The 19,563-nt window shown below is 49.5% G+C and overlaps 1 protein-coding gene across 8 annotated transcripts in view; it reads right to left on the bottom strand.

Moving 5' to 3' along the window:
• Positions 1 to 19,563, bottom strand: part of LOC115084722 — a 664,924-nt gene that overhangs the window by 526,391 nt on the left and 118,970 nt on the right. For all 8 annotated transcript variants that reach the window (XM_029589949.1, XM_029589957.1, XM_029589951.1 and 5 more), the window contains one exon: positions 7,088 to 7,141. In XM_029589949.1, coding sequence (XP_029445809.1) covers positions 7,088 to 7,141 — 54 coding nt within the window. The remainder of the gene's footprint in view (positions 1 to 7,087; positions 7,142 to 19,563) is intronic.

Genomic DNA, 19,563 nt, shown 5'->3' with positions numbered 1-19,563 from the left:
GGGATAGTTTTAATCCTTTGCTCATATGGTCTACCTGTAGCCACCATTGGAGCTGAGACCGAACCTCTGCTGGTAGCTGGAGGTGAATGGAGTAGTTCTGGAACGTCAGGTTCCATCGTGATAGTAGGGAACGTTGCAGTGGGCGCATGTGAACCCTTGCCATTGGAATGACTTCCAGGGTTGATGTCATGAGACAGAGGACCAGGAGGTAGTCCCATACACTGGGACGAGCATAGTTCAACAGTTTTTGCTGCTGACCCATCAGTTTCCTTCTCCTTGGAGGGGGAAGAACAACCTTGTCCTGCTTGGTCTCAAACCGGACTCCCAGGTACTCCAGCGATTGGGAGGGCTGCAGGCAGCTCTTGGCTGTGTTGACGACCCACCCGAGATTCTGCAGCAGATTCTTGACTCTGGTGGTCACCTGGTGACTCTCTGGACATTTTGCCCTGATCAGCCAATCGTCCAGGTAAGGATGTATGAGGATTTCTTCTTTCCTCAATGTTACCGCTACTACCACCATGATTTTGGTGAAGGTCAGAAGGGCGATAGCTAGTCCGAAGTGTAGCGCCCGGAACTGGTAATGATGGTCCAGTATCGTAAAGCGTAGGAAGCGCTGATGGTCGTGATGGACCAGGATGTGGAGATAGGTTTCGAATAGATCGAGTGAGGTCAGGAATTCTCCCGGCTGTACTGCCCTTATGACTGAGCGAAGGGTTTCCATGCAGAAGTGTGGTACCCTCAGGTTACGATTGACGGTCTTGAGGTCCAGGATGGGCTGGAACATTCCTTCCTTCTTGGGAACGATAAAATAGATGGCATAGTGACCAGTATCTTGTTGGTGCGTGGGGAACGGGGTTATCACGTTTAGGCTGAGTAGTCTTGCCAGTGTGGTTTCCACTGCCGTCCTCTTGGAGTGGGAGTGGCATGGTGATCTCACAAATTTGTCTGGAGAGATGCTGTGGAAGTCCAGGTAGCCTCTCGAATGATGGTTAGGACCCACTTGTCAGACGTTATCTCGACCCATCTTTGGTAGAAGAGAATAAGACTGTCCCCTATGACTTCTTCCTGTGGATGGGTCTGCTGATTCTCATTGTGGGGTGCGGCCGGGGCCTGTAGCTGAGCCTGCTCCCCTCTTGTGTCTGTTCCGAAAGGACTGAGCCCTGCCTGTGGGGCGAGGTGCTTGGTAGTGTGTGTTCTTGTACGGTCTAAAGCGCTGAGCTCCTCTGTCCTTGGTTCTTCGGGGGGAGGGGGGAGGAGCACTGATTTATTTTGTTCCTGTCCTCCGGTAGATGAGGTACTGGAGATTCGCCCCATTTGTTGGCTAGCTTCTCCAATTCGCTTCCGAACAAGAGAGATCCTTTAAAGGGCATCCTTGTGAAGTTCGCTTTGGATGTCACGTAGGCTGACCAATTTCGGAGCCATATGTGTCTTCTGGCTGCCACTGTCGAGGAGACGTTCCTGGCTGAGGTGCGCACTAGGTCTGAGGTCGCTTCCGTGAGGAAGGATATCGCAGGTTCCATAGTCTCACCTGGAGTGGTTGCGTCTCTGGAGAGGAGCAAGCAAGAACGTGCCACCAGGAAGCGATCTGAAGAATCATTGCTGCTACATCAAAGGACTGTTTAAGAATGGATTCCAGTCTGTCCTGTGCATCCTTTAGTGGGAATGGTTGTACACTTGGAGGTTGCGAAGACTATGGCATCCACCTGTGGGACCTGCAGGAGTTCCTTAGCCACGGGTTCCAGGGGATATAGGGCTTCTAGAGCCCGTCCGCCTTTGAAGCTGGCCTCTGGGGCATTCCATTCCAGGTCAATCAGTTGCCGTACGGCTTGCAACACTGGAAAATAGCATGAGGCCTGACGGAAGGAGACCAAGATGGGGTTTATCTTTGGTTCCGCTGTGGTGTCCGTGCCTGGAATATCCAGCATCTTCAGGTTCTGGGACAGGAGAGCTGGTAACTCATCTTTGGAGAAGAATAGCAGCATGGTTCCGTATAGTTCCATTCCTGGGGGGATATCTCCTTCCTCCAGGGAGTCAGCCTCGTCCTCCGAGGTGTCTGTATCCCTGGTAGGGAGGCTCTTGCTTAGGAAGGGCACGTCTAGATGGGACCGAGAGGTGCTTGGAATGTCTTGCACTTCTGGTGGCGACTGGGACTGAGTCGCAGCCGGTACTGAGTATGCTTGGACAAAGGTTTGTAGCCCTATGAAGAATACCACCTAGAAAAAAGTCCCTGGGTCCATGTTGATTCCAGGAGGCGTTATAGTGGAGATTCTGGATGTGCCTTCCTGTGTAGGTGCCGAGTTGGAGATACAGAGGTCCAGGGTACTATCATTAGTGGATCCGGATCCCTCTACTGGTTGTGAGGGACCTTGCTTTGGTTCCCCCTGAGCCTCTTCGAACTGCTGGCATAGGGAGGAGGCACCTTCAGGTTACGCAGCTCTCAGGTGGCAGGCTGGGCAGAGGGCTTGTACCTTGGCCTTCTTGGCAGGCGGTGCCATGGTTTGCGCTCGTGTGGATGTTCAAAACCCGTCTGTGCGCGTAGGAGTGTGCGCCCCGGGTGCGCCAAAGATGTGCGTGCGGAGTGCATAAAGATATGCGCGAAGGCTATGTTGTGCGCCTGGCTGAGATGTGCGCATGGCAATATTTGTACACGCGGCACAGTTATGCACGTCGCTGTGCACACGGCACCGATGTGCGTGCCGCTGTGTGCACAAGTCAGTCGTGCGCGCCGCTGTGCGCATGGCTCAGTTGAGCGGACAATACGGCAGTCAAAGGGGGGAAATGGCACAGATGACCACGCGGACAAGATGGCGACCCCCCCCACCCGCCCCTGGGAGGGTCTCCACTTGTGTGGACCCTCGCACCGGATCAGGGTCTAGCCCAGACGGGGCTGCTCAACTGATTTAACTGACGCCGGAAAGGACAGTCTGTGCGGCTAATCGAGCCTCGGAGACCGGTGACTTAAGAGAGGCTTCTACCTTACCTGGTCTCGGCGTTTCCCGGTCTCGTGCCAGGCAGTCTCTGGCTGCGGGGGGAGAGGGAGTTACCTTCAACGCCGTGCTCGATTCTGCACCCGCTGCCTCTCAGGCACCCTGAGAGCTAAGTCTACGCCGGGAGCCAGCTACCAGACCGAGGCTTGCCTCTGAGGGATCTCGGAAATCACCTCAGGAATTCTCGACTGGAAGAGGGACCCTTAGGTATCACCGCAGGAGAGCGGGGCTCGTCCCCTAGAGGTACATTTTCTTTCTTCCTTGGTTTAAAATTGCTAACACTATTCTAGTGTGTGTAGTGTCCCTATCTGCTTAGGAGACTGAGAAATACTGAAGAGCTGAGCTTCCTGCACGGGTAGGCTGACGTCAGCTTTGAAATCTGACTCCATCTCCCTTCTGCTATCAGGAGTACACTATACCCATTGGTCCTGAGTCCAACTGGCTACACGCTAGAAGTTAAAATTTCTCCTTTCAAAAAGCTCAAAGCAATCCCCATAGGGAGGTGTGTGTCTACCATCTGCCCCAGACAGAGAACTGGCAGGCTGGGGTCACTGTAGGGTTATGTATACTGTGATGTCAGGTTGCTCCATCTCCATCTGCTGGCACGGGAGGATAAACCCACTGGTCCTGAGTCCATCTGTCTACACACTAGTAAATTAAATATTGCCCCCCTTCTGGTCATTAGTTCAAATCTGATCAGGTTATGATCACTATTGAGAAGCTGCTCTACCACCATTACCTCTCTCATCAAATCCTGTGTTCCACTAAGACTTGGATCTAAAATGACTCCCTGTCTCATCAGTTCATTAACCAATTGCTCCATGAAGCAGTCATTTATTCCATCCAAGATATTTCTCTCTAGCATGTCCCAATGTTACATTTACCAAGTTAATATTGGGGTAATTGAGTGACTGTCTGCTCCCCCCCCCCCCCCCCCCCCCCCGTTCTAGTTTAAAAGCTGTGCTATCTCCTTTTTAAAAGTTAGTACCAACAGCCTGGTTCCACTCTGGTTAAAATGGAATCCATCCTTCCCCAAAAGACTGCCAGTTCCTTACAAAACTGAATCCCTCTTCTCTGCACCATTTACTATTTTTTTCAGCAATTTTTTTTTTATGTTGGTCTACTCCTCATCATTTGAAAGTGGATCTTTTTATGTTATGAAAAGAATATACTAAATATTTTTATTTTTGTTTCATAGCTTTGTTTTTTCATAACCTCATGCATTTGTATGAGCTTACATATTTAAAAATGTAATAAGTATTAATAAAAAGAAAACTTTAAAAAGTACCAAAAAACCTAACTAGGGCAATAACGGGGAACAAATACTCAGGTCGATACAGTTATGCCGCGTTAGAAAGAGTGCGGCAGTGCCGGGCGCACCCTCGTTCCCCGCACGCACAGTTCTCTTCACATACCGCTCGATACTCTATTTAAATTGCTTGCAAATGCAAGCTGCGTCTGCGAAGCGTTAGGCGAAGTGTTAGGCCCGCGCAACCCATTTTACTGTATAGGCGCTTAATACAGCACCTATACAGTATCCTGGGTACGCTGGTACCTGTCATTTCAAATGTCATTTCAACTGCCATTTGAAATGACAGGTACCAGGAAGTGGATGGTTTCCCCCCTCCCGAAGCAAGGCGCAGGGCGAAAACTAAAACAAAAGTTGTTATATATATATATATATATATATATAAATACCTAGATGTCACTTTCCGAATCCCCCATCTCCACGCGCGTTTATCCAGGCGGCGGGAGCCGGCGGGGGCCCGTTCATCCAGGCAGCGGCGGGAGGGCGCGCGTTTATCCAGGCAGTGGCGGGAGGCGGCGGGCGGGAGGGCGCGCGTTTATCCAGGCGGCGGCGGGCGGGGCGCGCGTTTATCCAGGCGGCGGCGGGAGGGCGGCGGGCGGGAGGGCGCGCGTTTATCCAGGCGGCGGCGGGCGGGTGGGCGTGCATTTATCCAGGCGGCGGCGGGAGGCGGCGGGGCGGGTGGGCGCGCGTTTATCCAGGCGGCGGCGGGCGGGTGGCGTGCGTTCATCCAGGCGGAGGGAGCCGGCGGCGAAAGCGGCCTCCAGCAGCCCCCACCGGCAGTGAATGAATGCACGCCTGTGTACGCCCGTGCAATTTCGGTGCTCGACACTTGACGTCACGGCATGCGACTGCCTTGAGCACCGAAATTGCACGGTCGTACACAGGCGTGCATTCATTCACTGCTGGCGGGGGTTGCTGGAGGCCGCTTTCGCTGCCAGCTCCCTCCGCCTGGATGAACGGGCGCCCACCCACCGGCTCCCGCCGCCGCCCGGATGAACGGGCTCCCGCCGCCGCCCGGATGAACGGGTGCCCACCCGCCCGCCGGCTCCCGCCGCCGCCCGGATGAACGGGCGCCCACCCGCCCGCCGGCTCCCGCCGCCGCCCGGATGAACGGGCGCCCACCCGCCCGCCGGCTCCCGCCGCCGCCCCGCCCGCTCCCGCCGCCATCCGGATAAACACGCGCCCACCCGCCCACCGGCTCCCACCGCCACCTGGATGAACGGGCGCCCACCCGCCCGCCGGCTCCTGCCGCCGCCGCCTGGATAAACGCGCGTGGAGATGGGGGATTCGGAAACTGACATCTAGGTATTTATATATATATAACAACTTTACCAAAAGCGGGGCTCGCTGCAAATGTTTGTATATATGGATCTAGCATTATTGTTTTAAATTAATTTAAGGAATCGCATGTGTAGTGCAATGATTTGAGAGAAAGTTTGCCGTCTACCATTGCCCCTGCCTGTAACGCAGGGGTAGGGGTAGGTGGTAAGTTAGCAGGTTAAACACGGGGCAAAACGGCAGGGTAAAATAGCGATAGTCGGGGCGCGCGTCACTGTATGGGAGGGAATAGCTAATTCGATCGTTTACATCTGATATACATGCCGCGTGCGGAAGGGGTTATGGGTCGGTTTCAAGAAGCGCTAAGGACGCGTGAAACTGGAGACTGTATCGCAGGATCGCCTTACACGTCCAAATTGAGCGCCCACAGCGAGTTACAGACGGGGAAATCTCCAGCCGCACTTTACAGTATCAATCTGACTATTAGGACAAACTGACTCCCAAAATAAAAGAAAAATATGCTCTGCGGACGAAGAAAGTTATCCTTGAGGGGCAAAATACATCCATTTCTGACAACAGAAACAAAAAAAAAAAAACAACAAAACTGGAGCATGCTGGAGAAAAAGGAAGGGAGTGTTTTTTTGCAAAGAAAGTGCTGGAAAATAATCTCTGTGCATTGGCAGCAGCAGTGATCATAGTAACCAAATACATATCAAAATTCAAGAATGCTTGAGACAAATACAGAGGGCACTGGTAAGAAAGGAAAATATGGTGGATAAGGTTAAAAAAAAAAAAAAAAAAGGAAAGTCTAGTTTGCAATGTTAATTATATTATGAAATAATGTATTTACTTCTTTCTTCTTTGGAAATGCAAATAATTTTAAATGATTAATTGCTAACTACTGTAAACCGATTTGATATGCTTGCATGAAAAGTCGCTATATAAAAATTATTAAATAAATAAATAGGATGGAACGGCTGAGGGCTAAAAGGCAGAGCTGACAAAACCTGCTTATACCAAGGAGCAGTTCAGCCGCATTACAATTCCTAGGAGAGGTAGCAAGGTCAAGCAGCATGGAGATTTGGAAGGGTTTTAGCATGGTCTCACAAAAAGGGAGAAGTGGCAGATAGTTTAGTATGGATATTTGGACACACTCCCAAATAATGACAGAAAAAATAAGGAATTACAGTCTACAGTTGATCAAGCTTGACTGGTCAACAGTTGAAGATGTCCTCAGCACAGAGGTTTATAATAAAAGGAAGAATTATAACCACAGATAATATGATGCAGACAGGGGAAATTTAAGAATACTGGGTGGGCCAAATGGTCCTTACCTGCCAACATTTAATATGGTAGCTATCATATTTGCATGTCAGAGTAGTCAGAGCTGTCTTCAGAATCCCAAGCCAGTACAGGAATAGTACAGAGTCTTATATGAGCATAAGTGGGAAGAAACCAGGGCACACATAGAAAATCTCTAATTTCTAAATAACCAAAGTAAATATTAGCTTACCATCATCTGGCGTTTCATTCATTGGTTCTTCATTCAGTGGGTTAATGGATTTAACTAAAACAAAATAATAATAATTAATACATGAACAGAACAGCATATTCCAAATAAGTAAAATGGGCTAACTACTTTATGGTTTTCAAGAAGGCACAAACAGGCCAATGCAATACCATGCACTCAGGCTAGCACACAGGTTAACTCAGTTGGACATGTGTTTTGGATACACATCCATAACCCGTTACGCAACAAGGGGATAAGCGCATCCAAACCAGAGCGTAGGTAATAGCGCTTATCACATGTAAATGCCATTTTGATGAGGCTATTTGCTATTACCCCTTATGTAAAAAATAAATGTGTGCTCGATGCATAGATTTTTACCCTCAGAAATTAACCCCGGAGCATCATAAGTTAACAGTAAAGCAGAAAACACTGCTTTTCTGTAGTTCCTCCACCTTAATATTGTGGCGACATTAAGTTGGAGGAAACGAAAAAAGGAGTAACAAAAAATATACGCCGGGTATAGTCTTATAGGGCAGCTCTTCTCACCTGTGTGTCGCGTGCTCCCGGTCTCTCCCGCTGCTCTTCCTTCTCTGCTGCCATTGCCGCTGGGCTATCAGCACGTTCAAGCCCAGCGGGAACGGCAGCGGTGGGAAAAAAAGAAAAGCTGTATCATCCGGGGCTGGCCTTTTCTTCTTCCCCGCCTGCATCCCCCCCCCCGGACCCGGAACAGGTAGTGATACGCGGTGCGCGGGAAGAAGAAAGGCCGTGCCGCGTAATAAAGTAGCAGCGGCCGCTGCAGCATCGGCCCCCGAGCAATTGAAGCAGCCGGTAATCGAGAAAGGAGACAGCAGCAGGAGCCTCCCGCGGCCGATAGGATTCTTCTTTCTTGGCCTGCAGGGGCTGGAGGAGGAGGCTGCTGCAGCTACTATTTGTGCTTGGGGGGCGGGGGAGGGGAGAGGAAGTGAGTGAAAGAGAGAGAAGCAGCCAGCCAGCCAGCCTGTGTGTAAGTGAGAGAATGTATTTGATTGAGAGCATGTCTGTGATTGAGAGAAACTGGTCAGAGAGCTCATGTGTGTGTATATGTGAGAGACAATGAAAGTGACTGCTCAGAGAGATGACTGATGTGTATGTGAGTGTGAGAGAGAGAGAGAGAAAAAGCATGGAAGTGAGAAATCTGGGTATGTGAGAAAGCATGGGAGTAAGAAGCCTGATTAAGTGAGAGAGAGCATGGGAGTGGGAGGGCTGTGTGTGTGTGCGTGCATGAGAGAGAGACTGGTTGATAAGGTGACGGTGTGTGTGAGAGAAAGAGACTGGTGTGTGTGAATGTGAGAGAAAGAATGTGATTCAGGGAATGAGAAGCCTGTGCACGTGGAGAGTGAGCATGGAAATGAGAGAGAGACTTGTGTGTGTGTGTGTGTGTGTGTGAGACAGAGAAAGTGATTATGAGAGTGAGAAGCCTGTATATGTACGGTAAGCAGAACATGGGAGTGGGAAGCCTGTGTGTGTGTATGGCATGAGAGAAACTGTTCAGGAAGATGACTGGTGTATGTGTGTCAAAGACTGTTTGGGAAATGATTGGTGTGTGAGAGACAGAAACTGGTCATGGGGGCATGACTGGTATGGTGTGTGTGTGTGAGAGACATGGGCCCTAAGGAAGAGGACCATGAGTATAGAGCTTAGCCACTACTGCTGCTTCTGGTGTGTGCTACGGCCTGCATGGAAGAGGAGTAGGAGAGCTGCTGGAGGGGGTAAGGAAAGGTGGCTTTTTAAGTTTATTTTTCTTGATTGACTGCCATTTTAATTATTTAATATTATGTGATGTGTCTGCTTTTTTGAAATATTTTATTGGTGTTTGGAGAATGTTTAATAGTTTTTATGAGTTTTTAATTGTTGGATGTTATTCTGTTCATAGCTGTTTTGAAACATTTATTCTGCTTATTAGTATAGTTTTACAATTATTTCTGTGTGGGGATCTATAGCTGCTTGCTAGTTCTGTTTTCCTAATAAGAGGTGTATTGGTTTTTAGGGCCTGATTTAATATTTGTAGTGTTGCCTTTTCATAGATAGGGTTGCTCCTGTTTGAGTGTAAAATTATTTTTTTTCTTAAAAATATGTATAAAAAAGGGGGGGGGGAGGGTCGTCTTATATGTCCAGTCGTCTTATACGCCGGAAAATACGGTATTTAAAAAAATGTCTTGCCGGCAGTCAGGTTAGGAAAATGGACGCTTGTAAAATTGAGCATCCGTTTTACTAACCCGTGCCCAGCCACTTCTTCTGGGCACTTGATACCATGGATGCGCTAGGGATATACAATTATATCCCTAGCACGTCTTTTTAGCACAACAGCTCATTTTGCCTATTGCACTGAGCGCCCAGGAAAGGTGATTGTGCATGCATTAAAAAAAAAAGCTCGCCCAGTTAGGTCGCACATTTTTAGTGAGTTGGTATTCAATCAGCCTGAAAGATAAAGCTTTCAATCTGTGTAATAAGCGAGTAAGGTAAAAATAATATTAATTTACTATTAGTTATTAAGATAAAATCAAATTAGCAATAATAACCAACTGCAATAAGTTTAGACAGATCCAAAATCATAGTTAAGTATTTATCACCCAGGCGGGTCAAGATGGCGGCATGACTCGCCATGAACGCGCTACCTGTTTTTTTCTTCTCACCGTTTCTTCCTGCTATGTCTACGAAATGCAAAGGGAAAATTTGGGTTTTCCCTTCAGAGCCCTTCTTTCCCTCTGGGCAGCATTTGATGATAGACTTCATGGCGGTTGCATCCACAGGGAAGGGTGAGATTCCCGTTGTAGGGCTAGTCAAAGGAGAGTCTGCCCCGGCTGGGGAAGAGGTTTCCCTCTGCCCTCCCGACGCTTGTTTACTGCCAGATCAGCGTCTTCGGGACCAGATGTGGTTAACTCCTGTGCTGCTTTCTACCTCAGAGGGAGAATCTGGAATCCGATGGTTCCTCTCAGTTGGAGATTTCTAATCGACCCCTTGTGCCTCTGACTGAGGCTGGAGCTTCGGCGTTTGTGGCTCCCAGGCTGTTGTTACCAAGGAGGCTCTATGGGACTTGATTGTGTCCACTGGCCAAGCTTGTGCTGTATGCTCTTCCAAAGCGGATGAAGTTTCCTTGCGTTTGGATTCTGCATCGGATGCCTTTCAATCTCAGTTCATATCAAGATTTTCCTCTCTTAAGCGTAAGGTTTCTAATATTGAAACCCTTCAATCAACTTTAATACAAGCGAGGAAGAACAGTCTCCAATGCAGGACTGAATTCCTGGAAAATAAATCCCATTAGTTAAACTTAAGATTCACCAATTTTACTAAGGTTATGGGAGGGCTTCCCAGGATGACTCTATGGCACTATTTCCTTCAAATTTTGAAGATTCATGAGGAGACTATTCCTGCTCTGAATAAAGTATATTTCATCTCGTCCATGAGTTCTCAATCACAGGCTTTGGGATTGGACTTAAGTGTCTTCCTACAGATATCAAGTCTTGAGGTTGTGGGAAGATTTACCCTTTTAGTTACTTTTTTCTCTGAATCTGATTTGAATTTTGTTATGAAGATTTGCTTTTAGAATATTACCGCCTCTTTTATGGGCTTCGTAGTAAGGATTTTTCCCAATTTTTCTCATGCTACTCAGACTCTGAGAAAAGCTTTCTTAGCTTTACGTAAAGATGTATTAGCACTTGGTGCTAGTTTTATGTTAAGGTTTCCTTGTAAATGCTAATGAAAGCTTTATATTTTTTGTACCAGATCAGCTTCAGGTTTTTGTTAACTCTAGGAAGGCTTTAACTTCTAGTCCTATGGAACCTCCGTAGAACATCTATTGAAGTAATGATACAACCTTTAATCATGTAATGTCTTTTCCTATTATTGTTTATATCCTCAATGTATCTCGTATATTTCTGTCCCTCTTGTATTTCCTTGATGGTGGACAAATTTAAATATTGTTTTCCTTTGAGTTTTATTATTCTTTTTGCCTTATCTTTTTCCATTTTTCGGTACAAAGTGTATTCTGCAATTATTGTTAATAAACTTATAAAGAATTAAAAAACAAACAAGTAATTATCACCCAAGTACAGAAATTCCTCAGAAAACACTACCTATATTGCTACAGGCTATATTGCTTACATAAATACAGTTTACTGATAACAGCAGGGGCGTAATCATCAATTGTGCACAGTGGTGCACAGGCACCACCAACTTTAGAAAGGTGTGTGCCCTGCACCACCAATTTTAAATACCTGTAGCCACTGGGAGATCCCAACCCGCCCAGTGGCCAAAGTGAAAGAGGTCAGTGAAGGATCGTGTCAGGCTTGGCAGTCCAAGTGGAGGAGGCCCCATGGTCACAGGAGATCCTATCCTGCTCAGTGGCCAAACTGCAGGAGGTCCGTGATGCATGAGTGAAAAAGGCCCAAATGGCGGCACAAGTGAAAGAGGCCCCTCGGTCACTGAAGGACTGCACCAGGCTCGGCAGCGAAGGGGAAGAGGCCCGGGGATCTCGTCCCTCTCAAGCGTGTCTGTCTATCCTGTCTGATTTAATTAATTGGGTGTTATTTGATCTGTATGATGTTTTGAAATATTTTATTGGTATTTGGGAAATGTAAAAAAATAATGTTGAGATTACTACCTGATAATCTCCTTTTCCTTAGTGTAGACAGATGGACTCAGAACAAATGGGATAGTATCCGCGTGCCAGCAGTTGGAGACGGATCTGACGTCAGCACGGGGGTGTATATATCCCCACAGGAAGCGTAGCTATTCAGTAATCTTCCTTGCAAAAGCTATTATAGATGTGTGTACTGACGCTCAGTAAAAAGTGAAAACAGGATTCCCCTGACCGATTGATAGTAGCTGGAGACCGCCAGCATTCCCAACCGGAAGGCGTCGACACCTGGTAGAGTGTACGCTCTTATGGAAACAGATGACATGGCTTACCTTGAATCGGTGAAACCCATGTACGCAGGCAGCTGGGCGGGATGCTGAGTCCATCTGTCTACACTAAGGAAAAGGAGATTATCAGCTAGTAATCTCAACATTTCCTGGCGTGTAGCCAGATAGACTCAAAACAAATGGGATGTACAAAAGCTTTACTCCCAGCCTGGGTGGGAGGCTGCCTGAGGCCCATGTAGTACCGCCCTCGCAAAAGCTGAGTCCTCCCTGGCCTGGACATCCAGACGGTAGAACCTGGAAAAGGTATGGAGGGAGGACCAGGTCGCCGCTTTACAGATTTCCGCAGGCGATAGCATCCTGGATTCTGCCCAAGATGCCGCTTGTGCTCTGGTAGAATTAGCCTTGATCTGTAGAGGCGGAGACTTCCCAGCCTCTACGTATGGTGGGCCACGAGGCCGCTTCAGCTTGCTTCTTCCCGCTGTGCAGGACGAACAGATGGTCCGTCTTTCGTAGGTCTTGTGTAAGTTCCAAATATCTGGGCAGCAATCTGCCAATGTCGAGATGGCGTAATAAACGCCCTTCTTCAGATTTCTTCAGACCCGCCGTGGTAGGCAAGAATATGGTTTGATTAAGATGAAACTGTGAAACCACCTTAGGTAGAAAGGAGGGAACCGTACGAAGATGGATAGCCTCCGGAGTGATTCTGAGAAAGGGATCACGGCAGGACAATGCTTGTAGCTCTGAGATGCGGCGGGCTGAACATACAGCCAGCAAGAATACCATCTTCAAGGTTAGAGAACGAAGAGACAGGCCCCGAAGGGGTCTGAAAGTGGATCCTGCGAGGAAATCCAAAACAAGGTTGAGGTTCCACAAAGGCACAGGCCACTTCAGTGGCGGACGAATATGCTTGACTCCTTGCAGGAAGCGAGAAACATCTGGGTGCTTGGCGATGGTCTTGCCATCCCTCCTGGGCCCATAGCAAGACAGCGCAGCCACCTGAACCTTGATGGAGCTGAGGGACAGACCCTTCTGAAGTCCTTCCTGCAGGAAATCCAACACAATAGGGATTGTGGGTGCATGTGGAGTGGTGCCGTGAGTGTCGCACCATGCTTCAAATACTCTCCAGATCCTGATGTATGTGAGGGATGTGGAAAACTTGCGAGCTCGGAGGAGGGTATCAATCACGGGCTCCGAGTAACCCCTCTTCTTCAATCTAGCCCTCTCAAGGGCCATACCGTAAGAGAGAATTGAGCCGGATCCTCGTGAAGAATGGGACCTTGATGTAGAAGGTCCCGGAGAGGAGGCAGGGGAAGAGGCTCCCCTGCCAGTAGTCTTCTCATGTCCGCGTACCAGGGTCTTCTTGGCCAGTCTGGCGCCACTAGAAGAACTAGGCCCCGGTGTCTCTGAATCTTGCGGATGACAGCGCCTAGCAGAGGCCACGGAGGAAAGGCGTACAGTAGAGTCCCTGGAGGCCATGGCTGAACCAGGGCATCGATTCCGTGTGAGAACGGGTCGCGCTTGCGGCTGAAGTATCTGGGTACTTGAGCGTTGGACTTGTCCGCCAGTAAATCCATGTCCGGAATCCCCCAATGATCCACAATCATCTGGAAGGCTGTGGGCGACAGCTGCCACTCTCCCGGATTTAGGCTTTCTCTGCTGAGGAAGTCCGCTGTGGTATTGTCTCTCCCGGCAATGTGGACGGCGGAGATGTCCTGAAGATTCACCTCTGCCCAAATCATCAGAGGGGCGATCTCCAGAGATACCTGTCGGCTTCTGGTTCCGCCCTGACGGTTGATGTATGCCACCGTGGTGGTGTTGTCGGACATCACTCTGACTGCTCTGTTCTTCAGTCTGTGAGCAAATTGAAGGCATGCCAATCGGACTGCCCGGGCCTCTAGACGGTTGATGTTCCACGTTGACTCTTCTCTGTTCCACCGCCCTTGTGCGGTGAGTTCTTCGCAGTGTGCTCCCCAGCCGCTCAGGCTGGCATCTGTGGTGAGCAAGATCCACGTGGGTGAGGACATCTTCGACCCCCTGCTCATGTGGTTGGACTGCAACCACCACCGCAACTGGGTCCGCACTCTGGCTGGCAGAGGTAGGTGCGTGGAATAGTTCCGTAGACGGGGGCTCCAGCGAGAGAGCAGGGCGTGTTGTAGAGGTCTCATATGAGCCCTCGCCCAAGGTACCACTTCCAGGGTGGATGCCATGAGACCAAGAACCTGCAGATAATCCCAGGCTATGGGCCGACTGGCTGCCATCAAATACTGGATATGCTGCTGAAGTTTCATCTTTCTCTTGGTTGTGAGACTGACTGTGTCTGCCCGGGTGTCGAACTGTACTCCCAGGTATTCCAGTGACTGGGAAGGCTGTAGGCAGCTCTTGCTGAGGTTGATTACTCAGCCCAAGCTTTCCAGAAGGGCGATCACCCTGTCGGTTATCCGAAGACTCTCCTCTCGTGATTTCGCCCTGATCAGCCAGTCGTCTAGGTAGGGATGGAACAGAATTCCTTCCCGCCTGAGTGCCGCCGCTACCACTACTACCACCTTGGTAAATGTCCGTGGCGACGTTGCCAACCCGAAGGGCAGAGCCTGAAACTGGAAGTGGCGGCCTAGAACCTTGAAGCGTAGGTAGCGCTGATGATCCGGATGGATCGGGATATGCAGGTATGCCTCTGACAGGTCTAATGCCGTGAGGAATTCTCTGGGCTGTACTGCGGCCTTGACGGAGCGTAGAGTTTCCATGCGAAACCTCGGTACCCGTAAGTATTGATTGACTGACTTGAGGTCCAGGACAGGCCGAAAGGTACCCTCTTTCTTGGGTACCATGAAATAAATGGAATAGTGTCCAGAATTCACTTCCCAGGCAGGTACTGGGATGATGGCTTTCAAGGACAGGAGCCTCGCCAGGGTAGCTTACAATGCTGCCGCCTTGTGTATGGGACATGAAGATTCCACAAACCTGTCCGGAGGGAGTTGATGAAAGTCCAGATAATATCACTCCCGGATAACGGCGAGGACCCACTGGTCCGACGTAATCTCGACCCACCTGGGGTAGAAGAGGGTTAACCTGCCCCCTATGGCTCCGTCCCGCAGATGAGTCGGCGGATTCTCATTGGGAGGCGCAGCCAGGACCCGAGCCCGGGCCCGCTCCCCTCTTGCGCTGCTTGGTCCGAAAGGACTGATTCCTGGCCGGAGGACGTGGTGCCTGGTAGCAACCCCTGTAAGGAACGAAACGCTGGGAACTCCTGCCCCTGGAGGGCCTTGGAAAGGCGCGCTGGCCCCTTCTGAACCGATCTTCCGGCAATCTGGGCACTGGAGAGGCACCCCATGCACTGGCCAGTTTATCAAGGTCGCTGCCAAATAGAAAAGAGCCCTTAAAGGGCAATCTGGTGAGGCGTGTCTTAGAAGGCGCATCAGCTGACCATCTCCGGATCCAGAGCTGCCTCCTGGCAGCTACGGAGGATGAAATCCCTTTAGCTGTTGTCCGGACCAGGTCAGATGCCGCATCTGTAAGGAACGAAAGAGCGGATTCCATGTCCGCCGCTGGAGCGTTGTTTCTAACCTGTGACAAACAGGCACGCATCACCACCGTGCAGCAGGTGGCGATCCGCAAAGATAAAGCTGCCACCTCAAAGGCCTGTCTCAGAATGGCGTCCAGTCGCCGGTCATGAGGCTCCCTGAGGGCCGTCCCCCCTTCAACTGGAATGGTAGTGCGCTTGACCACAGCGCTAATCAAGGCGTCCACCTGAGGGCACGCCAGCAGGTCCTGGATAGCCGGTGCCAATGGGTACATGCTCTTCAGGGCCCGACCCCCTTTGAAGGCAGCCGCTGGTGCCGCCCATTCTAAATCGATCAGTTGTTGTGCCGCTTGTAAGAATGGAAAATGGCGGGCTGTAGGACGAAGACCTTCCAGCAGGGGGTTCTGCGCAGAGGGTACCGAAGCGCTGGGACCTGTAATATCCAATTCCGCCAAGCACTGAGACACCAGGTCGGAGAGATCCTCTTTAGGGAAGAACCGCCTCATGGTTCTATATGGCTCAGTCCCTGGGGGAAGGTCCCCCTCGTCCGGGAGTTCGGACTCGTCCTGTGAGACCTCCTGGTCTGACTGATCCGGACTGTCCAGCGGTGGGAAGTCCTGCTCGCGATAAGGTCGTGAGGGTCCAGGAACCGGATCCGTAGGAGCCGCCACTGCAGTAGTCGCAGCAGCCGCCGCAGGCGCAGCCACCGCAGGAACCACAGGAACAGCAGGAACCGCTGGGCCTGAACGGGAAGCCATTTGCATCTGTACGAAGGCATGAATCCCCTTAAAGAGATCCACCCAGGAAATTGAAGCAGCCTCTAATCGCCGGGGTACAAGCTCCCCCGGGATTCCTGATTGGTCGAGACTGCCCCCTAACTCCGGGGTAGCCCCTGGGGAACTGTCCACAAATCGTGGCTGAGACCGGTCCTGGCCCGAGGGTCGCACGGCCCCCTCACATTGGGCACATAGAGAGTCAGGCTCATCACTGCGCGTGGCCCTAAGTTGGCATGCAGAGCAGAGGCCAAGGGCTGCAATGCCTGAAGCAGGCGGCGCCATCGCTGAAGACTCTGCTGTTTTCTGATCCATTGAACAATATGCGCTGAATAATAGTATGCGGCAGCAAGAGGCGCTCAATACAACAGGCGCTCAATAATAGCATGCGGCAGCAAGAGGCGCGTAATAAACAGGCGCTCAATAATAGTATGCGGTAGCAAGAGGCGCTTAAGACAACAGGCGCTCAATAACAGTATGCGGCAGCAAGAGGCGCTTGATACAACAGGCGCTCAATAATAGTATGCGGCAGCAAGAGGCACTTAAGACAACAGGCGCTCAATAATAGTATGCGTCAGCAAAAGGCGCTTAATACAACAGGCGCTCAATAATAGTATGCGGCAGCAAAAGGCGCTGAAGACAATAGGCGCACAGCAACAATATGCGGCAGCAATAGGTGCTTAACACAACCGGCGCTCAACGTGTGCACAGTAATAGGCGGCCAAAAAACCAGCTCAATGGTATGCAATAGGCACTCAGCAATATGCAGGTAGCAATATACGCACAATGGCATTCAATTGACTCTCAGCGATATGCAGTTAGCAATAGACGCTCAATGGCCTTCAATAGGCTGTCAGTAATAAGCGGGCAGCAATAAACGCACAATTTGCATTCAATAGGCTGTCAGCAATATGCAGCTAGCGATAGACGCTCAGTGGCATTCAATAGGCGCTCAGCAATTCACAGAAACAAAGCCATATACGCACAAGGAGGAAGAAAGCCGCGCCTATTACGGGCGTGGAGTACCTGAGCAAGGCCTCAAAATGGCGTTCTCCACGGCGTGCCACGCCGCCGATCCTCTGTGCTTCGGAGACCCGTAGGAAGAGATGTACTCCTTACCAGCTTCGGCGCTTCCCGGCTGGAACACAGGCGGTCTCCGGCTGCGGGGGAAGGGACCACCTCACCGCCGCAATTGAGGATATGCACCCGCTACCTCGTCCACGCCAGGACCGAGGGCCTCGTATGCCTCACCCGAACTCGCCCGGGGGGCTGTGTCACTGCCGCGCTTCGGCAGGACCAAGGACTTCCACCGCCGGGGGAGCACAGCAATCACCCCGGGAGCTCAACTGGGGGAGGAACCCTGGGGTATCTACCGCAGGAGCGCGGGGCTCTGAAGTTGAATAGACAGGAAACACAAAGTAGAATCTAGAATGATAAGAAAAGAGAAAAATTAAAGTAGTCTTGGAAAGCACGCTCAACCAGCGTGCAGGCACTCCAAACTGCTTTGGAGACGGAAATTACTGAATAGCTACGCTTCCTGTGGGGATATATACACCCCCGTGCTGACGTCAGATCAGTCTCCAACTGCTGGCACGCGGATACTATCCCATTTGTTCTGAGTCCATCTGGCTACACGCCAGGAAATGTGTGTTTTGTTCTGATGTTCTGTTCAGTTTGTTCTGATATATTAATTCTTTTTATTAGTTTATTTTACTATTATAATTGATGCTTTAGATTTCTTGATTTTACCACTTGATGTTTCTGTTTTTCCATTGATACACTACATACAAAGTATGATGTGATTTCCAGTTCAGTTTTTGTCTGCATGCTTCTATTTATGGTCTCTCTATTCTGTATTTAGTGAGGGTCTGTCTGTGTTCTGCATGTGTGACCAAGGTGAGATATTTTGCTATCATGTAGTTTCTGTGTAGTTTCTATAGCAGCTTGATTTGTTCTGTTTTCCTGATAAGTGATATATTTGTGTTTTAAGGCCTTGTGTAATAATTGCTGTGCTGCCTTTTCATAGGTAAGGTTGTTGCTGTTTGAGTGCTGGCAGTTAGTGCTATTTTGAATGGGAGGTTTATTATTATATTGTAATTGTATTTCAGTTTGCTGTTCATATGCATTATAATAATCCTAATAACTTATGATCCAAGTGTCTTTTTGGTTTTTATGCTGCGTTTTCTGGTTGACACTAATAGCAGTGCATGTAAATATAGTATACATGTTGTGATAGTTTTATTTCAAAAGACTGTACTTCGAATGTCCTTTTTCATGTAAAATCTTATATTATAAATGCATAATTTTAAATTGTGTGGGGAGGCACAAAGTTGTAAGATTTACTTAGGGTGCCTAATACCCTTGCAGTGGCCCTGATTAGAAAAAGAAAACAAATTAAACATTTAAAAAAAATAAAACAAAATGAGACGGGGCCAGCATGGTAATTGTTCACACAGGGTAACAAAAAAGCTAGCACTGGCCCTGCTCAGAGGCGCTCTGTGGTGATACACTGGAAGGGTTCCCATTCCTCCCCAGTGAGAAAAGACCCCATGTGGTAGTGAGTAGGAGGGATGGGTTGAGTGACAAGAGGAAGATATGGGGGTGAATGGCAGGGAGGGTTGAGAGGGAAGAGAAGGGGTGAATGGGAGGGAAGGGTTGAGTGACAGAGGGAAGGGAGAATGAGGAAGTACAAGGAGTAAGAAGAAGAGAAGGTAGAAGGGTCTTGTGAGAGGAGAAAGTTTGTGTGTTCCCTGCTCTCCTCCACTTCTTCTTCACTAATCCACAACAATCTCAGGGTGACTAAAAATCAAAAGTTCCCAGGTGTTACTTCAAATGTTTTCTGGCACTGAAAGGTGTTTGTGTGGCTGTTATTGAGGTAATGCCAGAATTTGAATTTTGTTTTGTATGGTGAGTTGGTATGGGCTGCTTCTTGGAGAGTGCATCTCTTCTGAGTACCTTAGCAGGGGAGGCAGCGGAGAGGGGTATCTCATCCTATTCTATCCCTCGCCTCAAGCAGTAGACAGCCATGAGCTATTCCTAACTGCCAGCATCAGTTACCAATAAAGTAAAGCTCTGCTCCTGTTCTGGCCTGCCAAGACTCTGAGCTACCTCCCCATAGCTTGATATTATCATCATCAATGTCACATTTTAGCATGTAAAAGGAGACACTTTGAGCCTAGTCTTTACTGATGACAGGCTGGAGAAGCAACTCAGAGAGTTGGTCATATAGCAGCAGCAAATTTTCTGATGCACTACCAACTTCAGCAGTCACCCTATGCCCCTGGATA

Source organism: Rhinatrema bivittatum, chromosome 2 (genome assembly GCF_901001135.1).
Source record: "Rhinatrema bivittatum chromosome 2, aRhiBiv1.1, whole genome shotgun sequence".
NCBI classification, from domain to species: Eukaryota; Metazoa; Chordata; class Amphibia; order Gymnophiona; family Rhinatrematidae; genus Rhinatrema; species Rhinatrema bivittatum.
Note: the sequence above shows the minus strand (reverse complement) of the source record. Positions and strands in the feature narration are given on the sequence as shown.